This window comes from Aricia agestis, chromosome 7, assembly GCF_905147365.1.
Source record: "Aricia agestis chromosome 7, ilAriAges1.1, whole genome shotgun sequence".
Classification (NCBI taxonomy): Eukaryota; Metazoa; Arthropoda; class Insecta; order Lepidoptera; family Lycaenidae; genus Aricia; species Aricia agestis.
This window is the reverse complement of record NC_056412.1, coordinates 7,065,731-7,093,317: the sequence shown is the minus strand read 5'-3', so window position 1 is coordinate 7,093,317 and position 27,587 is coordinate 7,065,731. Positions and strand designations below refer to the sequence as shown.

General features: G+C 34.6%; 1 protein-coding gene across 4 annotated transcripts; it reads right to left on the bottom strand.

Moving 5' to 3' along the window:
• On the bottom strand, positions 1-27,543 carry LOC121728636 (NADH-cytochrome b5 reductase 2). Of its 4 annotated transcripts, XM_042116856.1 has the most exons (14): positions 27,391-27,543; positions 19,136-19,261; positions 18,515-18,665; positions 16,884-17,005; positions 12,815-12,899; positions 12,406-12,650; positions 11,774-11,986; positions 11,160-11,329; positions 10,125-10,309; positions 4,583-4,799; positions 3,456-3,574; positions 3,096-3,300; positions 2,301-2,495; positions 1-305 (listed from the first exon to the last, which is right to left on the bottom strand). In XM_042116856.1, the coding sequence occupies exons 1-14, from the start codon at positions 27,426-27,428 to the stop codon at positions 133-135; spliced, it is 2,244 nt and encodes a 747-aa protein (XP_041972790.1). In that variant the 5' UTR covers positions 27,429-27,543; the 3' UTR covers positions 1-132. The 4 variants fall into 4 exon arrangements, with proteins under 4 accessions (XP_041972790.1, XP_041972788.1, XP_041972789.1 ...); XM_042116854.1 differs by lacking the exons at positions 10,125-10,309; positions 11,160-11,329; positions 11,774-11,986; ... (4 more) ...; positions 19,136-19,261; positions 27,391-27,543 and adding an exon at positions 5,373-5,614; XM_042116855.1 differs by lacking the exons at positions 10,125-10,309; positions 11,160-11,329; positions 11,774-11,986; ... (4 more) ...; positions 19,136-19,261; positions 27,391-27,543 and adding an exon at positions 5,160-5,204.
• Positions 27,544-27,587: the final 44 nt, after the last annotated feature.

Sequence of the window (27,587 nt, the reverse complement as noted above, 5' to 3'; positions counted from 1 at the left end):
TACGTCAATGCACATTCCCGTAAATTTGGGAAAGAATCAACAGTTTGGCGTCGTTTCACTAGCACTGGCCAGTACACTGGGTTATATTTCAAAACTCACGCACACAGTCATAACTTCATAAGATGTGTTGCATTAGTATGCGAAGCGCATGTTCTCGGAGAAGCCCAGCTTCTCAAGCGCGGGGTTGCAGGCGAAGTTGATCATGGGCGGGGGGCCGCACATGAGCACAATGACGTCATCGCCCGCCGGGAACAAGTGCTCCTTCACCATGTCCTCATTGATGAAACCCGTGCTGTATTTCCAGCCTGAAAAAATATAAGATCAATGATTTATTCACAGACCAATATGTTTTGCTAAAAATAAGATAAAAAAACCCTAACGTGGGAGAGCCATGCTTCGGCACGAATGGGCCGGCTCGACCGGAAAAATACCACGTTCTCACAGAAAATCGGCGTGAAACAGCGCTTGCACTGTGTTTCGCTGAGTGAGTTTACCGGAGGCCCAATCCCCTATCCTATTCCCTTCCCTACCCTCCCCTATTCCCTTCCCATCCCTACCCTCTCCTATTACCCTATTCCCTCTTAAAAGGCCGGCAACGCACCTGCAGCTCTTCTGATGCTGCGAGTGTCCATGGGCGACGGAAGTTGCTTTCCATCAGGTGACCCGTTTGCTCGTTTGCCCCCTTAATTCATAAAAAAAAAACCCTATTCTCAGGCCTATAGTCCGTGCAATCCACGAAGATGCGTCCCACTATTCCTCCTAATCGTTTATAGTATATGTGTGCAAGCTTTAGCCAATGTTGAGTGTTATCGGTATACACAAATTACATATGAGTGCACGCGCACACTACAATAAATAGACCAATTAAGAAAAAGCGTCATGGTCAAAGGGAAATATGCGCACCCAAAAATTATTGGTGGGGCGCGTCTTCGTGGATTGCACGGACTATAACGAATGTACTATCAGAGAAGTTGATTCCTAGTCATATGGCGTACCTAAGTAATTTGGTCGCCTTAAGACAAACCCATCAGACCGATCACAGCTAACATTGAATTGACATAAGCCGACTACATGACGTACCTACGTCATGTAGTCGACAACTGCCCATAGGAATCAATTTCCTCGATGGTAGTACATACAAAATTTCATTAAAATCGGTTGACCCGTTTTGGAGGAGTTCGCGCACAAACACTGTGACACGAGAATTTTATATATTAGATAATATCACTGTGCTAATATGGAAATTGTTTGTAACGTATTGTAGATCATGTTACGTAAACCAAATTTGAACAATCATTCATGACTCAATATTATGAGCAAAATGTGATAAAAAACTCTAAATAACAATTCACATATAGACACAAAACGAAATTAATCATAATGTACATTAACATAGTGCCACCGGTAGCTGAATCGGCAGAAAATATACTAGTACTTACTCATATTTTTATACATAAATAAAAATTTGAGTAGGTTAGCTTATAAAAAAATTATTTTAACAAAATCCGTCCTTTTGCGTCGGGGCTATAAGGGGCACCCGCCTCGCGCCCCTTAGGCCACGATGATTTTAGGATTTACGAGTTTCGATTCTCAAATTTTTATATTAAAAAAACTTGAGATGTGTCAAGGGACACCAGCAGGGCTAGCATAACAACAGTAGACATGGGAAAGAATCGACATAGTGACCGATTTTATCGACAAAATCGCGGATTTCCATTATCTAACTGTCACTTTGTCAATTCTTCCGTAGAAAGAAACCGTTTCTATGGTAACCATGCTACGCCTGCAGGATGGAACGAAGTTCCAGTTTATTATTTCTTGTATACAAAAAACCTGTATCTATACACTAAAAAAAAATGCGAGAGAGAGACAGAGAGAGAAACACGCGCTACCGAAACTATCGGCTTACAACTATAGCGTTTTTGCTATACCTAGTTGTAAGCCGTGCAGTAACGACACTTGAGTCGTTAAAACTTTTCGTCTTAATTTTTTCTGCCCCCTTTCGCAACGCGCGACATGGAACTTTATTCCAAAAATTCTTTCAACAAATCGGGAGCTTAGAAAACATATTCTTGCCCACACCAAATTGTGGTCTTGCACCGCCTCTTTGGACACAAATATCTTATATAGGATTTTTAAGGTCGTCTCATATGATAATTATTGTCTAGTCACGCGGGTGACAGAGTGTCTAAATATAGATTTTTATTTTTTATAAAACCAAAAGTTTTAAACCATCACATTAATAATATTATATTACATGTATTATTCTACTATAATATGTATAAAGTTTACTAACTTACCTTCGTTCGCTCTGTCGATAGTGTACCATAGCTTGAATTGGTTGGGATATTCTGTTTGGTACTTCTCCAGTTCGTCCCTCAACAGTATGTCTTGCTCGGACTGGTTTGCGAAGAGCAGTCTCAACTCGGTGGGGTCGTTGGCATCCTTGCATATGTGTCTGATGAGTTGGAGCATTGGAGTGATGCCAGTGCCACCTGTGAAAGCAATTAGCAAAGCTTACATCTTATTAACAGTTGGCAGGGCTGTTGCTTGCTCTCAATAGAATAATTATTGTTTGTTTTGCTCTGCTGGCATAGCTAATGACAAAATGTGGGTACAAGTATTCATGTATCTATTGTATAATCCAAGTGTAATATGAAAGCAAAGCTCGGTCAAACAGCTAGTTATTATTAATACCGTGTATCAAATTCGTTTATCGCGTGCGTGCTAGAACCATACATTTTCCCGGGATAAAAACTATCCATGTCCATTCCCGGGACTCAAAGTATCTCCATACCAAATTTACGCAAAAGGTAACAGACAGACAGACACATTCTTAATATAATATATTTATTTATAAAAGTAAAAGTATCTATGGATTAAGTACATTTTATTGATTGCATACCGTCGCGTACAAAAGTAGGGTAAAAGAGTACCTACATATAGACTTTGTACCATCTACCTGACGTTTTAAGTACTTATTTATTTATTTATTTAAAAACTTTTTGCATGTTGTGGTACAAAGGCGGGCTTAATGCCTTGTGGCATTTTCTAAAGTACTTATTCTATCCTATTTTTCCTGAGTGTTTACTCACCAGCAATCATATTCAGTTTCTTCACCACAACTTTGACAGGTGGGTCTTTGCGGAGTTTCTTGATAAGGAATGTACCGTTTCCTGTATACTGCAGTCTCCCTGAAGGTCCCCTCACATCAATAGTATCTCCTATCTTCATATTTTCCAAATACTGTGACATTTTACCACCTTCAGGAAATTTGGGGTGGACATTTTTAAAGTATACCTGAAAGCAATATTAGATATAATATTGTGATGATTTTTTTAAATAACAGTAAAATATCATAGGTGCGTAGAAAAAATAAATGAATGGTTATGTATGACTATATAAATCTAATTATGTAAAGTCAAGGTGAAGTTATTATTGTAATTATAAATTACCTTAATGACCAAGTCAACATAGCCTTTATCTTCATCGCTTGAGACAGGTGTGTACGCTCTAATGACAAGATCATCATTCAATTTCACCGATAAATGTATGTGCTGACCAATGGGTAGACCTGAAAATTAACAGCAATAATATGATAATTAGCAGTTACAGGTGGTCATAATTTTATTGGTTACACATTAACAACACAAATAGAGAAAATAAAAAATATATTATTCTATGATTCTATTGACGTAATAAAACGATTCTATTGATTTTATAAATAATGCTTTGACCAACCATTGAGTGACCATTTTGTGAAGTGTGGGGTTTTGTGTTCAGATGCATATTTTTTGTAGCTATCTCCCAAATAATTATATTCAACTAACAAGGTGTAATAGGTGCAAGGAGGTACATATTTATATTCAAATTAATTCACATCAAATTGAAGTAGTATTATTCAATTTGACTACAGTAGAATTCAAGACAAATAAATTGAATTTCGATGGCATTCATTCATAATCCCAGTTTTTATCATCAATTTTAATTGTGTTGCTGTGACATCATTATGGTGGCGCCGCTTAACGCTTGCAAGGGTTTCAGCAGTGTGAACACTGCTTGGTTCACTTGCACGGGTTGTATTTTTATTTTTTTGGATAAAAAATAAGATATTATGTCACTTTGTTATAGGGCAATTTTGTATGGAATGGGATCTGTCTTCTTTAAGATTTATAATAGAATTTAAGCCAGACTTCAACTAGACTTAATATTATATTATTAATTTATTCAATTTCATAAATTGATGTCATCCTTATTGAATGTTATGTAATATGTTTCGTTGTTTACTTGTCTATTTCATTATCTCTACAACTTATTGTTTTTGATCCAATGCCCTATGAGAACAATGAAGGTATTTACATTAGGCACTGCTATTTCGGGACAACATTTTCCTTTTACTTAGTACAATAATACTTTATAGGGCAGGGTATCACTTTATGTACCAATATTCACTGAAACTTTAGAGTATGGTTCCCTAAAAGATTTACAATTTTACAGGTCTAGAAAGGCACAGATTTTGTATTCATCATGATAATATAAATTTTTACTGAGAAATAAAAACTTTGAAACAGCAGTAACTTACCCAAAACATGTTCAGCAGATGGTAATCCAAATCTGAATCTTCTGGTGTCATGATTTATTTCCTCTCGTTCGATGAGGGGCAGAGCATATTTCACATTGGGGTCGACTAAAGCTACCAATTTCTTACTCTTGCTCTTAGATTTTTTACCCCACAAGCAGTTGGCTACCACTGTTGATATGGCCACAACTGAACCAACACCTATCAAAATTGGCAGTACCTGGCACAAGAAAAATAGGTTATGTGGTTGTTAAGTAAAAAAGTTAAGTTTACGGTTTCGTTTTCGTCAAATAACGTACAGGCAATCGACCAAAAACTTCTGACAATGCTACTTCTAAATTATTCATCTTTGCACTAACTTCTTAGCATTTAACTTAATTGACCTTCAAGAAACCTCCGAGCTCAGTGAGGCGAAATACTACACTGCTCCTATCGCGTATTGTTAATGAGGCGAGCTAGAGATAACTGCGCTGCGGTACCGTATGAATTAAATCATCGGTTTATCAGAGAGAACAGCAGCAAAAACTTGAAATTTATGTAAAATGATTGCGTTGTTCTTCACCGTATAAACTGTACTTACAGCAATCATTTCGTGTTATGTAAATAACAACGAAACACAAGCTAACATAACTGTGATCCAAACTGAATTGATAACGAAAATTTCTTTTACCTCGTCGATCGCCGATCACATAATTATCAGATATGTATTTATCAGATACTTACGATTTGCCTTGTGTATTGATAAAACTTAATCAAACACTCATATTTTTGTATGAAATCGGTGTACACTTACAATTTTGGGGTTAAGTTTGAAGTCTCCCAACATTTTGCTTTCCTAGGTTTATCTTCACGTTGAAACACTAGATAAGTAGGTACACGTAAATCAGAAGAATCTCTAAAACAGCACTGTTTCTTGCATAATGATTTATGATCTTATTTAAGACATTACACCATTGGCTTGACTTATGAAACGAGGTTAGTAAACTCGAGCTCCTCCGACTACCGAGCATGAAATATTCACAGAGAATACGATAATGAAATTTGTTTTAGTTCAACAGTAGGGAATATTATTTTACCTTTCAAAAAGTGAGAAAATATGGCTTTGTGCCAATCGATATTAAATAAAACTGGAAACGTAACCTCAATATTATTATGTATGGTATTCCATTCCTTATTAATTTATAATCTATCAGATAATCACATTAGCAGCGTACAATAATTAAAAATATTTGTAAATATTATTACCTTAAAATTCAACTATTTAAAATTTGGCGCTGAAGTTAAAACAATGACCACAGAGTAGGTACTTTATTATATACTGACAATGACAGTGACAGCCACGTGACAGATGTTTTTTTTTTCATATGGCGCTCGGCTTTTTAACCATGGCCAGTGTCAAGTAAAATATGACAGGATAAAAAAATAATCGTGAAAAGTTTGCAAAATTTAAAGTCGTTTTTCCAGATGATCGCCAAGTCGAAAGTCTAGTAAAAGTCTAAAAAAGTAGTCAGTAAAGGCTACGAGTCAAGTAAGTTGTTTTAGTAAAGCGGTAGACCCTTTACTAAAACTTTCGATAGAGTTTTGGAAGAAACACAAAATGGCACGTTTCTTGAAGATGTATCACTTGCCCACGCTTATGTCAAAAATTCAATTTAAATGTCCTTTAACAGTTAAATGACATTTAAATTGAATTTTTTTTATAGTTACTATAATTCATAAATAATAATATTATAATAACAATTCATTAAATGTCAATATTTATATAAATCATGTCATAAAATAATAAATTCATATAAATCATGTCAAAGTAATGCCAATGTCAATATTATATAAAATTTCTAATAACTAAATTAAATGTCAAACTTAAAATAAAATTATGTCTAATAATATGTTAAGTATCCTGTAATAATATAGAATTTGAGAGGCATGTCTGATCGTTAAGAAGATTCCAAATTAATAAAAGTGGAAAAAGTGCATGAAGTGTATGTTATTACTGTGAAAAATATATGTTAACTTTATTTAGAACGAGTAGCTCGGTGATACTTCTCGGCTAAGATATTGTCAATTTTATTCTTAAAATATATTCTAAATACAGTGCGAGCATTTTTCATTTAGCGCCTAGACTAAAAAGGGCAATGGCCGCTGCCGCCGCGCCATGTTTGGCCGAGTACAATATAGGCCTCTTGGATATCTCAAGTGGCGCGGCGAGTGGCAGATTCAGGCAACACGTGGGTGTCAGAGTGCGATCAGCTGTGAAATACGGTTTACTAGTTAAAAATGAAAACACGTTGAAAACGTTAAAAAGTGCTCTGAATAAGGAAAATATGGGCGGTACGAGGTACTGTTGTGTTGTAGGGTGCAAAAATTCCCAATCTCGGATTCGTAAATTAACGTTTTATTCGTTTCTGAGACGGAATTGGGAAACGTTTCAAAATCAACATGCCGATTATTAATCATGCTTAAATCTAAATCTCGCATGAATATTTCTAAAATATCACGTGCAAGTTATTTTTAATAAGTACCATTGTTTTATGTATAATAATATATAATATATTGTAATTGAAAAAACGATATAAATAAAATTATTGTCGGTTCAATATTTATTACTAATTCCTTCAATTCCTTCAATATACACTTTCGCATTTATAATATTACTAGATGTCCCACGCGGCTTCGCCCGCGTAAATTAGGAATTTTACGGAAACCGAACATTTTCCCATAAAAATAACTCTTGTGTCCCTACTCCCTTCACTTGGTTTACTCTATAGAGTAAACCAATACTGGAGCAATTTTTATGGCAATATTTGACACAGATATATCTGTGTCAATTATTACCATAAAAATTGCTCCAATAGTTCGTAATTTCTAATATTTCCCCCGTTTTTCCCACATTTTCCTGAGTTTCTTCGGTCGTATAAGTCTTAAAGTGATAATATACAGCCTTATAGTCTTGCTTAATAAATTAGCTATCTAACACTGAAATAAGTTTTTACATCGGACCAGTAGTTCCTGAGATTAGCGCGTCCATGCAAACATACTCTTCAGGTTTATAATATTAAGTATAGATTTTTTTCAATTATCGCTTGACAAACTCGAGTCTCGATCTAAAAGACTATAAAAAGTACCAATAACAGGGTCATTATAGGCTCATAACTCATAAGTCATAACCATGGGACGATGTATAGTATAATATTATGGTAGTGATGATGATGATGATGATAAATGTAATTTGCATAGCAGCATATCCTTTCCGTTCTTAAAACAACGCCGAAACTCCCAAACTTGTATCTATAAAGAATCAGGAGTTCTCTCAGCACCTTCCGAACCACGGTATACCAGGTATACCTCGGTGCAAAATCTTACTTGTTGGTAGCATATGCTTAGAATACTTCTCACGAAACCGAGGTCACCACATGTTTCCATATACATTTTGAGGAGTTCCCTCGATTACTTATGCATCCTTCATCAGATCACCACTTTTGTGAATATAATACCAAATTGGGATGATACCCTATATACCGAAAGAAAAATTTTGAAAATCGGTTAACAAACGGCGGAGTAATCGTTGAACATAAGAAAACGAACATAACACCTCCCCCATTTTGAAAGTCGGTCAAAATTGTAGCCTATGTATAAGCTATATTATTGTAAAGTTTCATTAAAATCCGTTCTGTAGTTTTGGCGTGAAAGAGTAACAAACATCCATACATCCACACATCCATACATCCATAAATCCAAACAAACTTTCGCCTTTATAATATTAGTAGGATAGTAGGATAATACTAATATACTAATTACTGATATTACTAATTTACTAATAATATTATAAGTGCGAAAGTGTGTCTGTCTGTTACCTCTTAACGCCTAAACTGCTGAACAGATTTTGCTGTTTGGCATGGATAACTCCATAATATATTCTTAAGAGTCCCGAAAAAGGACATAGACAGTGGCGTAACTATAAGATCCGGGGCCCGTGGCAAATTGATGGGGCTCTATCAGTAAAAATCGTCACGTGTATAATAAACAATATTATGTACTTAAAAATTTTTGCCCATTTGGGTCGAAGGCCCGTGGCATTTTGCCAGCCCTATATTTACGCCACTGGACATAGGATACTTTTTGTCTCGGGAAAATGTACGGTTCCCGAATCCCGCGCGATTACTCCGTTGTGCAAGAGTTATGGCACAACGGAGTTACGGGCGTCATCTAGTAAAATTATACTTATTACATATTAATCATAAAAATCAAACAAAAATTTCTTTGATAATGAAATACATCTGCATTTTCCATTTTTATTTTGCATGTATGGTTGAGAAGTTGCTGAAAATATATTTGTTTAGATTATTCAATACATAGCTCCACTTTCACGTCGTACAGTCGATTACCTACTCTGGTCTGTGGTATTACTTTTACACAAATTCGTTCTCCATCATCATGGATTTCGAAGACTTCATGAACATGATTGCTTTGGAATTAGTTTGTGCTCTATAATGGGCATTGTCCAAAAAAAATCACATGTACTTTTTATATTTTTTTTCGTTAAAATAGGGTATTTTAAGAATACAAATTAAATAATTTTGAAATTCATTGGCTAGTTTTTTCTCAATAATTTTTTAAAGTTTCGCTCTGACGTCATCATCGGCGGCTAATTGACCTCTGCAGTGTTTTAAATTTCCTTTCAATCTTATTTATAATGGCTGGTTCGTCAAATGCAAGTTCTCATTATGTGAAAGCTGATACGAGAAGCTTACCAAAAGTTCGAAACGTAATGTTGGTCGAATTTATTGCTAATTTAACGCCATTGAAGGTCAAACTAAGGTTAAACATATTTGTTCAAAAATATAAGTAACTAATGGGTATTTTTTTCGTTTATATACAGAAAAACGATCACTGACCTTATTCCTCGAAATGTTTTTGTAATGAGCAAAATTAAAAAAAAAATGGACAATCCCCATTTTTAATTAGGTTAACAACCTGTTTTTAGTAATAAGTAGTAACTAAGAAGATGATCTTACAAATAAATAAATACAAAGTAAAAAATCATATTCAATGAATTTGAAAAAATATTTCATGATCGTGTATATTTGTAAATATAGCTTTCGATAAGTACTGATTTTCCGCGGAAAAAGTCTGCGGAAATATTATTAAGTCCACAATCACTAATAATTTGGCTCATTACTTTTTATTGTGCTAAAAATATAAACAATTACCAAAAAAGTGCAGTGACTTGTATGAGAATCATATGAGAAAAGCGCCCGTGAGTTTCCGCCGTCAACCGACCCGCGGCGTTGCCGTAGCTTAGCAACGATATCCAAGAGGCCTATAGCACGGTGACGTTGTATAAATATTTAAATAGGTTAATTGCTAATAATAAAAGGCATTATCAATTGAATATCAATATTTTTTTATTTTCTTTAAGTACTTAAAATATTATTATATTATTTTACAATAAAAATATTCAAAGGTACGTTTTAATCACAAATTAAGCATCACCACTAGTCTTTATAATTTCTCTAATACTTTGTGAAACTCCTGTCACCAGTACAAACGATCCGAATACGGCTAGCACCACATCTTTGATGAGGTGGTAATTGTATTTGCCCAAGTCTCTGTCCCATCTGAATATCAGGTCCAATAGAGATGGGGTGATCAGGCCAAGAAATGAATAGAAGAACGCTCCTTCCAAGCCAATCACTTGTTCAAGACGAGGCAAAGACGCTGCAGCAATGACTGAAAAAATATATTTTAAGACTTATGTAGAGAATAGAGACAGAATTATAGCGTTAAAATTTTGATTAGATGCGAACTTGCCAAAAAACACTAGTTACTACTGTTTTTTTACTACTGTTTTTTTGGTTTTTTCTCTATTCAATAGTTTTAAGGGCTATAGTGGTTTGTTCTCTGAGTTCTAGAGAAAAGGAAGTAAAGAGGAAACATATATTTTAACTTTGAACACGATTAACGTTTTTTGTTATTGTAGCTTTGATGACTTTTTAAGCATCATTAGCCCAAGGTAACTGCAGTATTTTTGATGACAAATAACTGGATGATACCATTGAAATAAAATACAGTATAGAACGATAGCACTCATATTAAATTGACCGCCCAATTATTAAGGCTCTAGTTAACTGTGAACGCGTGCCTATTACAAACCGCGATTAAAAATGAAGTGACAGATGTGTCATAGGCGATACCTATCGTATTTTGCATACTCGATGAGAACTGAGTATTATAAGGATACCATCACTTCGAACTCATAAGAAGTTGATTATCATTCTAAGAGTTACCAAGAGGTTTAAGTCAAATCTTTAATAGTGACTTTCAAAGAGTTAATTTTTTTTGAGGTACTTAATTGAAAATATCGCGACTATTTTTCTTCATATAGCTCCTAGACTAAAAGCTCAATGACCTCTGCGGACAAGACTTGCTGATATCACTATTATAGCAGAGTAGACAGAAAGTTATGTCTATTGTGATTATAGCGAACGAAAATAGTATATCAACCAACCAAAGTACGCCTTGATTGTATAATCGTGGTTGCTCGACTATATAATATGTTATTCTAATGGATGATACCAACCGGTTAGTGTGGAGAAGACGGCCCTCATAACCGCCTGGCCGTGGTTGTGGTACCGTTGGGGCACTCGCCCCCTCACATTCCGCCACACGATCTCCATGGGGACGTAAAACTGAAGCGTGTATGTGAAGAAAATGGCGAAGATAATCATAACCTTCGCTAGTAGAGCCGGGCTGGAAAATCGAAATGTGCCTTGCAGGTTTATTTTACCTCGGAATTCCTAAGGTAATCTTTGTTTTGTTGCAAAATTAAAACTGAACGGTATGTTTTGCGTTTCCAAGTGCGTTTGTCTAAGTTTCTGTAACTTTTTTTCTAAGAAATTTATTTAATGTGACGAAAGTTATATTGAGAAATGCGGATTAAATTCACGCTCGATCTCTCGTTCGCTTTCTAATGTTGTAGCGTCTTCGAGTATTGTCGAGACGTATATTTTGATTGGATTCTATACTAAGGGTCAATTCAGACCGCAACGCGACGCGTAGCATTTCTAGTACTGAATTGACAGATTTTTTGAGCGTGAGACGTCTTGCAAATCTGTTAAATTCACACAATAATGCATCTACGCGTCGCGATGCGGTCTGAATTGACCTCAAGTAGTTTAACGAATGAATACTTACATTTCCTCAGTGGGCAAATTCAAAGTGATACTGCCTTCCGCGGTCTCACCGTACCGCAAGTATCCCAGCATGCCCATGATCATGTACAGGAGGACCACGATGCTCATGGTCAGGTTGAGCACCCCGGGACAACCCAGGAAGTGTTGGGGCTTAGCCATGGTGTTCTCCACGGGTAGAACAACGCCGATACCCTCCATAGCAAATATAACTGTACTGAAAGAAATGTATGTTGTTTAAACTGTTATTTAAATTATTCAACATCGTATAACATAAATTATTTGTTACGTTAATTAATTAACTATGCGAATCGGCATCGGCATCTATCGGCATCGGCAATCGGCATAATAGCTTTCATCTAGGAAGAAAAAAAATCTCTACATATTAAGTTGGTCTTAACTATTAGAGATTTACATTATAATTAATTTTCAATTAATTTTCGGTATATAAGAAACTAGATGGGATTCGCAACTCCGTTCTAAACTATACTTTGTCCATTCCGGGACTCAAAGTATCTCCATTCTCCATGCTAAATTTCAGCAAAATCGGTTTAGCGGTTTGGGCGTGAAGAGGTAACAGACAGACAAACTTTCGCATTTTATAATATTAGTCTGGGTTTTGGTAAATAAACATACCCGATATATAACGGTAGCCGTCCAATATCTACGGACATCGGTCTCGAGTCGAAAGTGGGAAACTCGGCGCAAATGTAGTAGAGACAGATCAGAAACGTCAGAACCAGCAACACATTAGCGAAACCAGAGAACGGCGCGAGGTATTTGAGGTTCTTGATTTGTGTGAATATCAGCACGGGGGCCAAGAACATCAGACAATACATAGTTGTGGTGATTCCGTTGTCGGGGTTAAAGTGATCGACTATCTGAAAAAAAAAGAAAAAATCTTACTGACTGCCACAAATAGCTAACGATGATTCTACGACCCATCTCGCTCTATTCTAGAGTTCCATATTATGGCCGAGGAATATGAATTAACTTGAAAAACGTTAGATGTTTTTGTCGGTGTCGGGAAATTTATATTTTGTACCTGTTTAACAGAGTCCACGAGCAAAATGACATAAACAGCACAGGCGCCAAGGATAGTTATGGCCATTGCCCAGTCCACGAATATCCTGTAAAAAAACACAAACAATTTAGAATAGTAAATTCATGCTCATTATTAATACCTAGTTCGTGGAAATCGCAGACACAATAGATTTTCAATTGTTATGCGACAGCCGGGTGCCGCTTGGGGATTGATGGGATATTACTATACTGTACTCGGAGAAACATAGCGGTAGCGGTCATTAACTCCCTGTCAAAAACTTGTCATTTTCTATATAAGCCGCGATTAACAATAAGGGCCAGATGTTCCTAGTCCATTGTCAATCGCGATTTATATAGAAAATGACAAGTTTTTTGACAGGGAGTCAATGACCGCTACCGCCATGTTTCGCCGAGTAGGTACAGTATAGCTAAAAGCCGAGCTTTGGGGCTTGCATTGTCACACCTTGACTGACTGATGATAAGTGATAAACTGATAACAATTTTTTTTATGAAATAAGGGGGCAGACGAGCAAACGGGTCACCTGATGGAAAGCAACTTCCGTCGCCCATGGACACTTGCAGCATCAGAAGAGCTGCAGGTGCGTTGCCGGCCTTTTAAGTTTTTTTTAAGACTTTTCTTAAAAAAAACTTAAAAGTTAGTCTAGTTACATAATATATAAATAAAAATCAATAGGCGTGATAGTTTTTCCGTAAAGTGTACTACAAAATTACATGTGTAGGATATACTTACTAGGGTTATGTCTGTGTCTGCCTGTCTGTCTGTTTGTTACCTATTCACGCCTAAACCGCTGAACCAATTGTGCTGAAATTTGGTATGGAGATACTTTGAGTCCCAGAAAAGGACATAGGATACTTTTTATCCCTGAAAAATGTACGGTTCCCGCGCGATAAACGAATTTTGGCGGTTGCGGGCATCATCTAGTAGGCTATAAGTAATTATTATTTTTGGTGGTAAGAAATTGAAAATAATATGTTGAAATAGCTCATCATAATAATATTACTAGCTCTTTGACCGAACTTTGCTCGGTATTCGATAAAACACGAATAAAATTTTATAAAAATGATTCCTAGCTAGATCGATAAGATATAAGATAAGATTATTATTTGAGTTGTGACATGAAACTTTTGTAGAAATTAAAACTATTTATTATTATATTTCTTATTACTATTTATTGTTATAATATTACTTTAATGATGTAAATTAAGTAGGTAAGTACTTTCGCTAAGATTACTATCGCAATTGCTTGTATCAGTTAAAATTTGGCAGAATGAATTGACACTCAATTAAAATGGCATTGAACAAATTTCGGTTACATTGGGCTTGTTAAAAATATCGGCCACATTTTGTCTTATAAAGAAATTGGCCCAATGCGAGTCGGACTCGCGCACGAAGGGTTCCGTACCGTTATCGAGCTAAAAAATTGGGTTTTTTTGGTATGTGAGCCCTCCTAAAATCATAATTTAATTTTAATTTTATTATTAATCATTAAAGTTCACATACAATTCAGAATTTAATGAAAATTTCAAATGCCTACTTGTTGCCATTATCGATATCGAGTATTAAATACCAAAAAAATTAAGTTTTTTGTACCCTTAAATATTAATTTTATTGCGTTTTTAATATTTTTTGTAATATAGCGGCAACAGAAATACACAATCTGACAAAATTTTAAAAGTCAAGCTATAGCGGTTCTTGAGATACTGGAGACAGACAGACAGACGGACAGACATCGAAGTCTTAATAATAGGGTCCCGTTTTTACCCTTTGGGTACGGAACCCTAAAAACGGAATTGCCATCAATATGGTTCGAAAAATAAATTAATCCTAATAGTTGGGGAGGGGAAGAGGGAATTGGATAAGCTCGAGCGTGTCAGATTAAGCTTGTATAGGCTCATGACATTGTCTAGTTATCATGGTATAGAAATCAGATTTCTCACAATATGGTGGGTAAAAAAAAAAAATTTTTAAATATTGTCATCGGATCTGTCAGATTAAAATAGGGGATGTTTAGTATACCCCAAAGAAGCTTCCATATAAAGCACTGACGATTCGAAGGTTAGGTAAGCCTGTAGAGACATTTTAAAATATTAAAAAATAAAGCTTCATATTTTCCTAACTAAGCTTCGCAGATATTTTATTATGCACTAAACTAAATGATTTAGTCCTTGTTGTGAAAAAATATTTTTAATTAACTTAAATAAGCAATTTTCTGGATATATTTTCTTTTTCAAAACATTTAAAATGGCTGCAGTTTCTGAACCCACCGCTAAAATAAAAAACGGTCTTATTATTTTTTTATCAGTTTTACCTAATAAAAACCTACTAAAAAACCTACTAGGTCTCTATGACGCTCGAGTGACTACAAAATTAGCACCTTCCCCTCCCCTACTATAAAATGAATTTAACCCTTAACCACCTAGCACATATTATAACTGTCACACAACCACCTGCCAATTGCCATACGTCTGTGGGACCCCCGGCTATAAAACATACGATAACTATAAATAAAAAGGGGGAGGCAAATATTAATTTAAAAAAATATATTTAGGCACTATTAAACTCTTTGTTTAAAAAATAAAAACTTGAATATCAACAACATTTTTCAAATAATACAGCATATTTGGTACAATCTCGTGTTTTTGGCTTACTCACTAACACTTTCAGAAAATAATTACTAAAAAAAATGATTAAATTGATAGGAAATTATTCTTACGTTTTTTATATAATTAAGTTATATAATTAAATTAACAAGTAACTTTAAAAAAATAATAAAACTCATTATAGTTACTAATTCTAATAAATTGCAGGCTCCAAACTTAGAGCTTTTTATGGCCGTAAAGACAGATCTTGTCTGAGCATTCGAGGCAAATAGGAGCTTAGCATTTAAAATACATGTGTTGTGTTTTATGATTTTTTAATACTCTTAAGTGGAATAATTTTTACAAATTGCCAATCACTCTTCATCAGTGCTGCAGCATGGGATATCTGCTGGAGGGTCAAGTTAATCTGAAGGATTCTTCGTATCACGTTACAGTTTCACATTGCTTTCACAATGTGCCCTAAGCGATATCGTAAACTGTTTAGCCAGTTTCTCCATAAACATGTAACTACTTTCAACCTTTTGTCTATGTAACTGCACAGATAAGTTCACTAGAATGCAATTTCAGGCAGAGCAGATGACCAACTAAAGTGATTTTTGGCTAAATAATCATTCTTCCTAGGTCTAGATTCCGCGAATTAGTACATCATCCTAAAATGAAAACTCTTGGTCACTTTCCGAAGGAATATAACTTTGTGATGTATAGCTTCTTTGCACTGCAGTTGGATCTTTGCATTCGGAATCAGACGCTCCACTATGAACTATCTTCCAATACAATATGATTAATTTTGACCGGCTCCACATCGCTGCATTCGTCGTTCGGTATGTTTTCATTATTTGTCAGGCCTTGGGTCCAACCAACGCTCAATAAGAACTTAATTAAGAGCCATTATTTCCAAAACAATAAAAAAATTACAATCGAAAAAACTTACGTAACCTCCTGACAGGGGTCTCTCAGACTCCCGCAAGTCTTTATAAGAGCATGCATGCCTAACCTCTTCGAACCGTTAGGCGCAGGAAAAAGGTACAAAAGCCAACGAGTCAATACAACACTCCGGCGCAAAAATATTAACAAAAATAATATAGCGGGGTCTGTGAGACGTATGACAGGTGGTTAAGGGTTAAAACCTTTTGTATTATTGCAAACTAAATTATGGTTCTCGCAACTTACCTATACAGAGTGTAACAAAACTAAACTAAGTGATAATACTTTCGTGTGTGTTCCTTAAATTATAGAGTTCACTGTAAAGGTGACAGCGCTGAAAGAGCAAATTTTTTGGTAAAGTATTATCAATTAGTTTTGTTACATCCTGTATAAAAAAATAACATTTAAATTCTATCATAAAAATTGCGGAAAACATGACGCGGGAACGTTCTCCGGAAAAACCTATAGACAGACATACAAATCTTGTAACACTAACTAAATGTTATTTAAATATTTTTTAGTACCTCATGGCTTTAGCCATCCCCCGTAATCTGGGTGGGCCAGTGGCGAAAACTGCTTCCACAGTCTCCGCGTAGCCCAGAGACGGGACTCGACTCACTCTTGACACTTCTTGTGAAGTTTTCACCTGAAATCAGTAGTAATGAAATCATTAATAATAATAATAAATAATAATAATATTTATGGACGCTTCACACCACGTCAGTCTGCCCCCGTGCTAAGTACCTGAAGGATTTGTGTTACGGGTATCAGACAACGGAAATATATTTAATACTTTTAAACTACTTATACATAATTTAATAATTTTATTACACTATACACAAATTTAACACACATCCATGACCCAGGAACTTTGAAAACTTTTTGTTCCGTCGGCGGGATTCGAACCCGCGACCCCCGGCTTGAGCTACCAGCAGACCACCAGCTGAGCCACAGAGGTCGTCATTACATTATACTAACGTGTATCAAAACGTGTATAATATTATACACGTTATTTTATGCTTGTAACTTGTACAAAAGCTTTTGAACAGATTTTGATTTTTTTTTTGTATGGTAGTAGTTTTTCAATATGTTTTGTTCTAATAGGATGTTGATTTATGAAATCAGAGCCACAGCCAGTAAAACCTAGTATATTTATTATGAAGTAAGTATGTTTTTCCTTATTTACAAACTAAAATGCCATTATCATTTTTTGAGATTAAGCTAATCTATGATTTTAAGTGTTAATAAGAATGACATTCATATATAAAGCAGCAAGGTGTAATGTACTAACAATGACAGGATTAAACGGATTTTGTAAGATAAGTTCTACAAGATCTCAATCGTAGCGAATACTTATATGATAAACTAGATCTTTCCCATTTGCTTTGCATTAGATGGAGAGTGGAGACCTTAAAAAAATCATCAAAAAATATATATAAATATTGCGATAATAAGCTCTCTTTGGCGTGGCGACTCTACATCTGTTAAATTTTTATCAAAAGGTTCAGCAGCTTAAGAACAAATTAAAATCACGTCCTTATAAGTTAACATAATATCAGGGAACATAATTATAATAGGCATGACGAAATTTTTTTTTTCTTGTTGTTAAGTGAAGGACCATTCAATAATAATAGAAATATCGTTGAAAAAATGACTCTGATAGCTTAAATACTCTCCAAGATATCACAATTTAAAACTCACATAAAATAGACTTTCCTAAAACGCTCCATGGATACAAATATATGTCAGCTAACTGTGACGTCACGCCTAGCTAGTTTGTTCGATAGCTATGTTAAATATTGCGTTTATGAAAGTGGTTTCATAAGAAAAATTATTATAAATTGCATAACTTATCGAATGATATACAAAAATTAGGGAACTTTATAAAAAATCGACTTGACTATCCAACTTTAAGGCTCATAAGAAAAAAAAAACATAAGTTATGAAGCTGAAATTTTGGGAATACCTATTTTTATCGCTATGTCTATATATTATTTAAAAAAATCAGCTAATCTTTGACCTTGTCGTCATCCTTATAATTGTTAATTGTTTTTTTTTGTTACTGAGTGACATACTTACTTATTCATTATTGAATAAGCTCATTAATTATAGATTATATATCATCAGGAATAGATATATCAGGAAAGATAATTACCAGTAAGAAGACGCAATGTGTACAAATGTATCCGAGTATGATTGTTCCGAATATTCCTACAACCGTACCGGCGTTCTTAAACGCGGCAGGCATGGCTAGGATACCTGACCCTAGAGATGACTTGAGAAGATTTGCAAACGATCGCACGTCCCTGAAAAAAAAGTCAAGGATTGGGCAAGTGCGAGTCGGACTCGCGCACGAAGGTGTCCGTACCATAAATCGAGCAAAAAAGCTTGCCGTTTTTATCCTTTGGTTACGGAACTATAAAAACTAAGCAAGATAAAAGAAAGTTACTTAATATTACTTTTTGGTAATTTATTACACTAACTTTAAAGATACAAAATTAAGTAATAAGCAATTATATTCAAGAAGGAAAATTTTAAATAGCAACCCCGTAATGGTAAGTTAAATACTTTATAATGTCCCCTAACCTAACTTTAATTAAAAACAGATAATATCGTACGTTACATATTTTCTAAAAACTAACAATATTATCGGTTTCTGCGGTTTAAGCGTAGTATACAGACAGACAGACAAACCAAAAGACAGACACACTTTCGCACTTATATTATTTGTATGGATAATATTATTAAAAAGAAACTTAACAGGTATTATACTCACGAATTAGGGTGTTCAAGTTTTCTATTTTGAAACGGATCGTAGTCCTCTATGTTGTCTTTACATTTTGTGTTGATTGTGTTTATTGATATCGTCGACGGGAAGTCTCCATGTGTAGTTATTACTGCCCTGAAAAACATTATAATATTATAAAACTCATGACATTAATAAAATATATATAAGTAATTTTATAAGGCTATTCATAACTTTTTTGACAGATTCTCCATACTTGATCTGTCAAGTCAATTTGTGGATAGCCTATCTGGCACTTATCTGGAAGTGGTGAAACAGGCCCTTAAAATTATTAATTTGCACATTAAATATACGCCTCAGCGTCATGAATTTCCCTATACAAAAATGTAAAAAAGTAACTCTTTCAGCGCTACTAATTTCACAGTGAACTCTATGTAAGGGACACATAAACTTAAGCTCCAACTCAAGATACAGACCCTACAGTATTATCCACGGAGCTAATACAAAGCTCCGTGGTATTATCACCTGGCCTTGTTTTGTCATATCCTGTAATAAGTAGAAATCCAGACTAAACTTCAAAGAATTCTTTATACAGTCAAGGCCCACATGAAAAAGTAAAGTTTTGCGGTCTTAATTATATTAGTACGTAGAAAGTACGTAGTAAAATGTACAGTTTCTGTAAATCTTCTTTGTGTGCTTAAGTCAATGGAAATAATAGTTATTTTAGCACGAAATATAGCTTTTGAGCCTTGTGTTTAATCCCCGTGTAGCGGGTGGTGACGGGTCTGCGCAATGTGGACGATCGCTGGTAGAGTTGCGGAAGGTTCTATCGTTCTAAATCTGCCTTAAGCGATGAGTGGAGCACCATGGGGTTTTAGTGGGTATTAGACTGCAGGAGTCTCACATACCCCGGCCGATATCCCTAATTTGCCGGAGATGCGTAAAGCATTTCCCCATGTAAAAAAAGGCCACATGTTTAGTAATTGGAGCCCTTGTCAATCCTTATCAATGAACCTCGATGAAGGTAATTAGCCATAAAGGCATACTTCCACTTTAAAGCCATATGTTTAATTGTTTTTTTTATATTACTGATTTATTTAAATAGTTAATTCTTTATATGGCGCTATTAAACACTTCAAAACACTTCAACTCCTAGTATGAAACATTTTACATTTATATAAGAAAGTTTTGAAGAAAAAAAGTTAGTAGTGTTAATTATACAGACCGTAACAAAACTAAGTGATAATACCTTAGGGTGTGTATGTGTCCCATAATATACATATTTTACAGTAAAAGTAGCAGCGCTTAAGCGTACCGTACGTTTTTCTTATACTAAGAATTTTTCAGGCAAATGTAACCTTAACCTTACTAAATATATCCCCATTTTTTGCGATTATAAGTGGTAACTTATTTGGTTATTAAATTGTAATGTTATCTTATCTCAGCCTAAAATATCTTGAACCGACTTTTTGTCCTTAATTGTAATGCATATGTGTCAGCAGTAAACTACATCACACGAGGAAAACGTGAATATAACCATAATAAAATAAAACAAAGACCAAGATCTCTCAATCACTTAGGGTGAGCGTAATTTGTGAGTTGTGAGCCGCAGAATTTCGGCTGGCAGAAATTCTGCTGCATTCAGTTTCATAAATCATACAAAAGTCCTATTTGAAATTTGATTCACACGAGCGTAATTTTAAGAGTAATGATTTTTTAAATTTTTTTAAATCATTATTGCTTCGCCCTATGTTAATATTTAAATTGTTACCTTTAAAAGGAGGCCACACCGCCCTTTTTTCCATACAAACGTTGTCCCCATTTCCCCCCTGGATAATGCTAGTAGAGTTATAATTTTTTCCTGTATATCTACGGCCACTAATACAATGTCTCTATGTTTTCTATTGTTTCATAATTTAATCAATAAATAAAATATGAACGTTTAAAAACTAAAAAAATGGCCAAATTTTCCGCTGTGTTCAAACATCCAGAAAACTGATTTGGCTAGATTATACAAAAAAAATAAAACATAGGAACACAGCTGCTACTCAAGGCTTTCTTTAATCTTTAATGAAAAAAGTACTTAAATCGGTTAAGTTTTGGAGAAGGAATCAGGGGACAACGAATCGTTGATTTTCTGCAGTTGTCTCTATCGCGTTCTGCGGTATAGGCTTGAGGTAAGGGAGACAGCTATATTTATATTACACGTACTTTTATTTCATTTCTCTAGCCCCAGTAGCCCTAGCACGGCCACCAGTAGAAATGCGAAAGTATGGACAAACTGTGGAGATAAACTTAAAATAGCGTTCCGATCTTTTTTCGTTCCAAAAATTCAATTAAAATGCCACTTTATGACAGACTATAGTCCTAAAAATTAAAATAATGTCCTACTCCATGACATATACTATAGTCTGTTATAAAATGGCATTTTAATTAAATTTTTGTCGGTCGCGATTGGCCGCGGTAAAGATCGGAACGGCACCTTTAGTTTATGTCCACAGCTTGTCCATACTTTCGCATTTCTACTGGTGGCCGTGCTAGGGCTACTGGTGTATCCTCTTAAGGTAAACTAGATGACGCCCGCAACTCCGTTGCGCCAAAATTTGTTGGCGCAACGTTTTTTTGACCCCTAGACCCTAGTCAAACAAACACTTCTATAGAACTTATCGCACACCCAATACAACACTGCACTAAGTCAAAAAAGCTCATTTTTCAGAAACGACGAAAAACCATTATCTTTTATAGTTTAAAAGTTGTAGCAAATTTATGTAAAGACTTAAGTTCATATTAGAAATATGTAGTTTAGTTTGTTCAATATTCATCAATAAAGCAAAAAAATACTTTTTTTTACTTAATCCGTTATTAGTGAATGATCGTATTAAGCAAAAAAATATTATTTTGAGTTAATTGCTTTTTGCTGATTGAAGTTGAAATAATGCACTATTATCCCACAATTTTTTTACTTAGTTGTAATATACAATAACGATCCATTTTATTTTATTAAGGAATAGGACTAACAAAATTGAGACAATACACAATGGTTTAAAATACCCAGTAGGTTTTTATGTTCAAAATCAAAATTATTACTTACTTGAATACTTAAGCACATAATTAGGTAAGTAGATATATTATATAAATTTAAAAAATTCTTCCAAAATAAGTAGGTACTTAATCAACATTACAAAAGTAGCATCACTTTTAAATTAATGCTTACAAATAATTATTAAAATAACAAAATAAGATATTAAAGCAATGGCACATTGTTAAGTAACATTGCTTTAATATCTTTTTTTTTATTTTGCATGTTTGCAATGCCTACTGCAAAAATGAAAATAAAAGCTTTTTAAATAAACATAAAATAATATAATATTATGGGACAACAATAAAACTTGTGATTACCATGCTTGCCACGTGCATCAGATTTTACAAAACCATCCTCTGTCTTCTTCGAAATTGCTGTATTTATGTACCTATCACAAATACTCAATGTAGCCTTAAAAATTCTTTGCAAACTCTATTTTTTTCTTTTTCTAGAATAGCATAGCAGAATTCAAAGCCCTCAGTTTTATTTTGGTTTGATCTCGTGAGTATGTCTTACAATGTATTCTCTTTGCTTTTCCAAATCACTCATTACTGCCAAATTTTAATAAAATGTATAGCTAGTCTTATTGTTTCATTTATATTTTAGTTTTACAGCTCATCCTGCATTTATCACCACAATGCGAACGAATTTTACGTTCAGGTATGAATTTTGTAGGGTTTTTTAAAGAAACATAAGATTTTCCTGTATTCCGCAAAATTTTAGCAACCTTAGACTTCCAACCAGCAGAATTTCGTACTCCTTTTCTACTTCTTTTGGGTTTACTCACTGATGACACAGCTATAGCGACAGAAGTAGAGGCTACGTTAGTCGGAGTAGTATTAGACTTCCTTTGAGTATCTGCTGTAGAAGGCTTAGGTCTATTAAGGATTCATCAACAGATGTACTAAGTACTCGAGCTGTTGGAGCTTGACGATGATGTGCTAGAGTCTGATGACGAACTCGACGAGGAAGAATATACTCTTCTAGGAATTACTGGAGGCCGACTGACATATTTAGCAGGTAAAATAAAAGTTGGATCCGTGTTAGAATGATCTATAAATTCATCGCTACGATCAGATATAATAGAAACGGGTACATATCTTTTTGATGATTCATAAGATGCTGATACCTGCACTGATGTCTCGTCAGTTGCGGCAACGGCTGTATTTTTGATATCCTCTTCCATGCTTCCTGAATGCTCAGATGGTGTAGGTTCGTCCTGAGGTTCTTCTGTGGCCCCTTAAAGTATTAAAAGAGCATGATTCCTAGACATCTGGAAAATGGCAATAAAGAATTTGGATGATTCAACAATAGTGTATTATTTTATAAAAGTTTTTAATCTCAGTATCAATAACTTGAAATTAAATTCGTTGTACTAACAATATATAATGTAAGCAATAATCCTTAGAACAAAAAAACTATTTATTATGATTAAAAAGATAATTAGGTCCTAATTTGTAACTACCATCAATAGTGCATTATTTCATAGATTTTCACCTTTTTCGGACAATAATGAAACATTTTTTAAAAATACAAAAATTAATACATACCTTCGTCAACAACACAGAACTATTTCGAAATAGTATCAAACACGTCGTATTACTGCATTACTGCAGTCATCAACACAGAATTAAAACGAAATAATTTAACAAAGGTTTAGCAACTATTTGGATACACCGTATTATCTCCAAATAATTCACTGTTGCGTGAGGGCGTGGCGTACCGTTACCTATGACGGACAAGTTGCAACTCGAAATAGTTGCATGTTCGTGGTATGGCCTTGGCAGTGCGTCTTGACCAACACAGACTTACAACGCCATCTCTCTGGCAGTTTTTTAAATATAAATAAACCTGTTTTCGTGGTATATGCGGCATATTGTGGGCTATTTAAATATGTAGATAAGTCAATTTTGCGGTTTTTTGACTTAATACAGTGTTGTTCTGGGTGTGCGTTATGTTAAAGATATATAACGATACGAGTTATTTCCATCTAAAACCTCTAAGGGCCATTAGCACCAGTCTGGGTTAAAGTTTACGCTAAAAATATTATTTTCTTTCGCTCGTTTAACCCAAGGTTTAATAATTTAATCTGATTGGCAAAACTCTAAAAGTTTCATCATTCACGCTTTTATAAGCTTGGGCTGTATGTATGTAACGGAATCTTTGAGCTCGATTCTTACCTATCTCCAGTAATCTAATTATTAATTCGAAACTTTGCATGCGTATTAAGAGCTAACAACAATGCAATAATCTATACATATTATAAAACAAAGTCGCTTTTTTTCCCCTCATGTCCCTTTGTTCCCTTTAATCTTTAAAACAACGCAACGGATTTTGATGATTCTTTCAGTGTTAGATAGCCCATTTTTCGAGGAAGGCTATAGGCTATATTTTATCACGCTGAAACTAATAGGAGCGAAGTAATAGAGGAAAATGTAGAAAAAACGGGGAAAATTATTTGAAAGATTAGCGCGTTCAAGTTAGCCAACTTGAACGCGCTAATCTGAGGAACTACTGGTCCGAATTTAAAAATTATTTCAGTGTTAGATAGCCCATTTATTGAGGAAGGCTATAGGCTATATTTTATCACGCTAAGACTAATAGGAGAATGTGGAAAAGACGGGGGAAATTATTTAATTTTTATGTTATTTGGCACAGATAAGAAGTAGACTACCTACGTAAAGGATCATAGGCTATCGATTTTCATCATTTTTTCAGTGGCTATATATTTTATACCCGTGCGACGCCGGGTCGAGTCGCTAGTTTGTTATATTAAAAAAAATTAAACGATTATTATTCAGAGATATTAGTTATTATAGTTAAAATAACGTGAACGTTCTGTAAGACGCATGAATTAGTTGATCGTTAGACGGGTCGGCGAACTATTTACAGACACCGTAGGCGTGTTTATGCGTCTGATGCATTCGCAATACCTCCGTGATCTTGGGCCAAATTCCTTCTGACTTTTAAATAATAATTTGGCGCCATTCACATGTGCAAGCGACTTTATTACCTTAGTGATTGCGATCCATTATTAATATATTATTATGGCAACAGACAAGTTACAGAAAATGGTCCCGAGCCGACCGTTTTGACTGATCCTATCCTATGAAAATATAGGAAAGAATCATGGACAAAAAATTATGGAACCTGAAACCATGGCAATAAAATATTAATATTATGTTCTTGATTTTTTTTATATTTTAGACTATAAGTTTTGGTGACACCATTGAAACGTTAACCAATCTGTTGAGTTTTATAATTTTTAAAATTTAATTAAGTAGGTACAACTTTAAAGTGAAATAAGGGGTTTTCCAATAAGGATGGTTTTAATAAAATTAAAACCATTTGAGATATTTCAAAAATTTTAGTATCGAATTGAAGTAGTTACAATAAAAACATTTTTTAATGGAACTCGACTTCGCTCATAATATAGTCACCGCAGGCCCATTTGCAGCGATGATTCTTTGAACCCAATTTTCTATGACTTTGCCGTACGTTTCGGCTATTTCGCGTTTAATTTTGGCTCTGAGCTCTTCCAACGGCGTCGGCTTATCCAACGACTTGACGCAACCCCTAAGAAAAAAAATCTAGAGGCGTTAAATCGCACGAAAGAGGCGGTTAATCGACTGGTCCATATTTTGAGATAACACGCTCATCAAACTTGCTCTTCAATTGTGCGATTGTAACGTTTGATGTGTGGCTTGTGGTGCCGTCCTATTGAAACCTCATGTTGTCCAAGTCCATCTCTTCTAATTCGGGCCAAAATAATCCGTAATTGGCCAATCTGTCTTTCTGCTAGGGCGAGAATAACGATCGAAAGTTAAGGCCACCGACTCCGAATTTCTGTAGTACTTAAATTTTTAAACGTCTGCAAACAGACGTTGTTCGTTCGTGTAGTAGACATAACATTTTTATCATGGTGAAGACCATGATAAAATTTTTATGTCTAATGAGTAAAATGACAGTAAAAGTTCGATGTTAAGTAAAAAGTCCACAAACTAAATTCAAAATTGTCAAGCCCCTATTGGAAAACCCTTTATAAATATTATATTATTCTTTTATCTAATATATAAAATTCTCGTGTCACGGGGTGCGTGGTTATACTCCTCTGAAACGGCTCGACCGATTTTCGTGAATCTTAGCGAGCACATCGGCTAGGGTTGAGAATCGGACAACATCTACTTTTTGTATTGATAAGTGCATTTGTTGAATAAATAATAGTAAATTATTACAACTCGAGACTGACGGCGACCATTGTGCAATAAAATAATATGGGCGAAAATTAAAATACTATAAACGGCAAAATGTTTGCCGGACAGATAGTAATATTATATAACTTTCTATACATAGAAGAAGCTTAAGTAATGTAACGACTAACGTACAGAATTATACATAATTTATAATTTAAGTAATAATTGTTAGTAAAACAGTAAATTATAATGTTTTATAGCACGATTCACTCATTTTGCCCATTTTAGACCAGCAGGTTGCGAAGGAGGCTTGTATAATGTAGACCGTATAGTAAGAGGATCGTAGGACGCACTGACATCAGCGGACCTAAAATGGTCACATTCTGCAATTCCTCTCGAATCAATTCAGAAAATGAAGTGTCAAAACTGTGAAACTGACGAATGTCAAATTAGTATGAATTGCGCGAATTACTAGACAGTACCTAGAGATAAATTATGAATTGCACGCAGAGTGACCATTTTGCGATTAAAAAAAAATTAATTATATTATGAATTATGATTAATAATAATAATATGATTCTCCAAAGTGACCATTTTGGTCCCGCTGAGGACACTATCTATTAAGTATAAATCTATTATTAAAAAAAATAATTTAAAGTTTGTTAGTCTTGCTAAGACTCTAGATCGGCTGAAAGGATTTCAATAATTTTTGTATTAAAATATTCGTGAAAGTTCCGGAAGATTTTCATTAAGAAGAAAGTGAGATGAAATTCACCGCATCACACGACCCAGCAAAACAAACTGATAATAATATGATTAAGATAACGAATTATAGCTTACCTAAATACTTATGTCAATATTATTCTTATTTGTATTTTGTTCCCCAACCAAAACTAAGTGTAAGTATTTCAAAATATACATCAGAAACTAATCAAATCACAAAGTCATAAAATTAAAATAAAGCAAATTTAAAATTTAATTTCTGATACCCTGATGAAAATTGTACTTACGTCGAACTGAACTCCTTCATGTTGTAGCTGTTCGCCATTTTCAGTGTTGTCACTGTTTTTATTTATGTTTGTATTTACATGAGTCGACACTACATCATTGTCGGCTCTCCGCGGACCGTGTAATGTGGTACGCGATCTCACAACCAGTTTGCGACGACTCGTATAAAAGGTGTTTCAGTTTTGGCACGCTTTGCAGT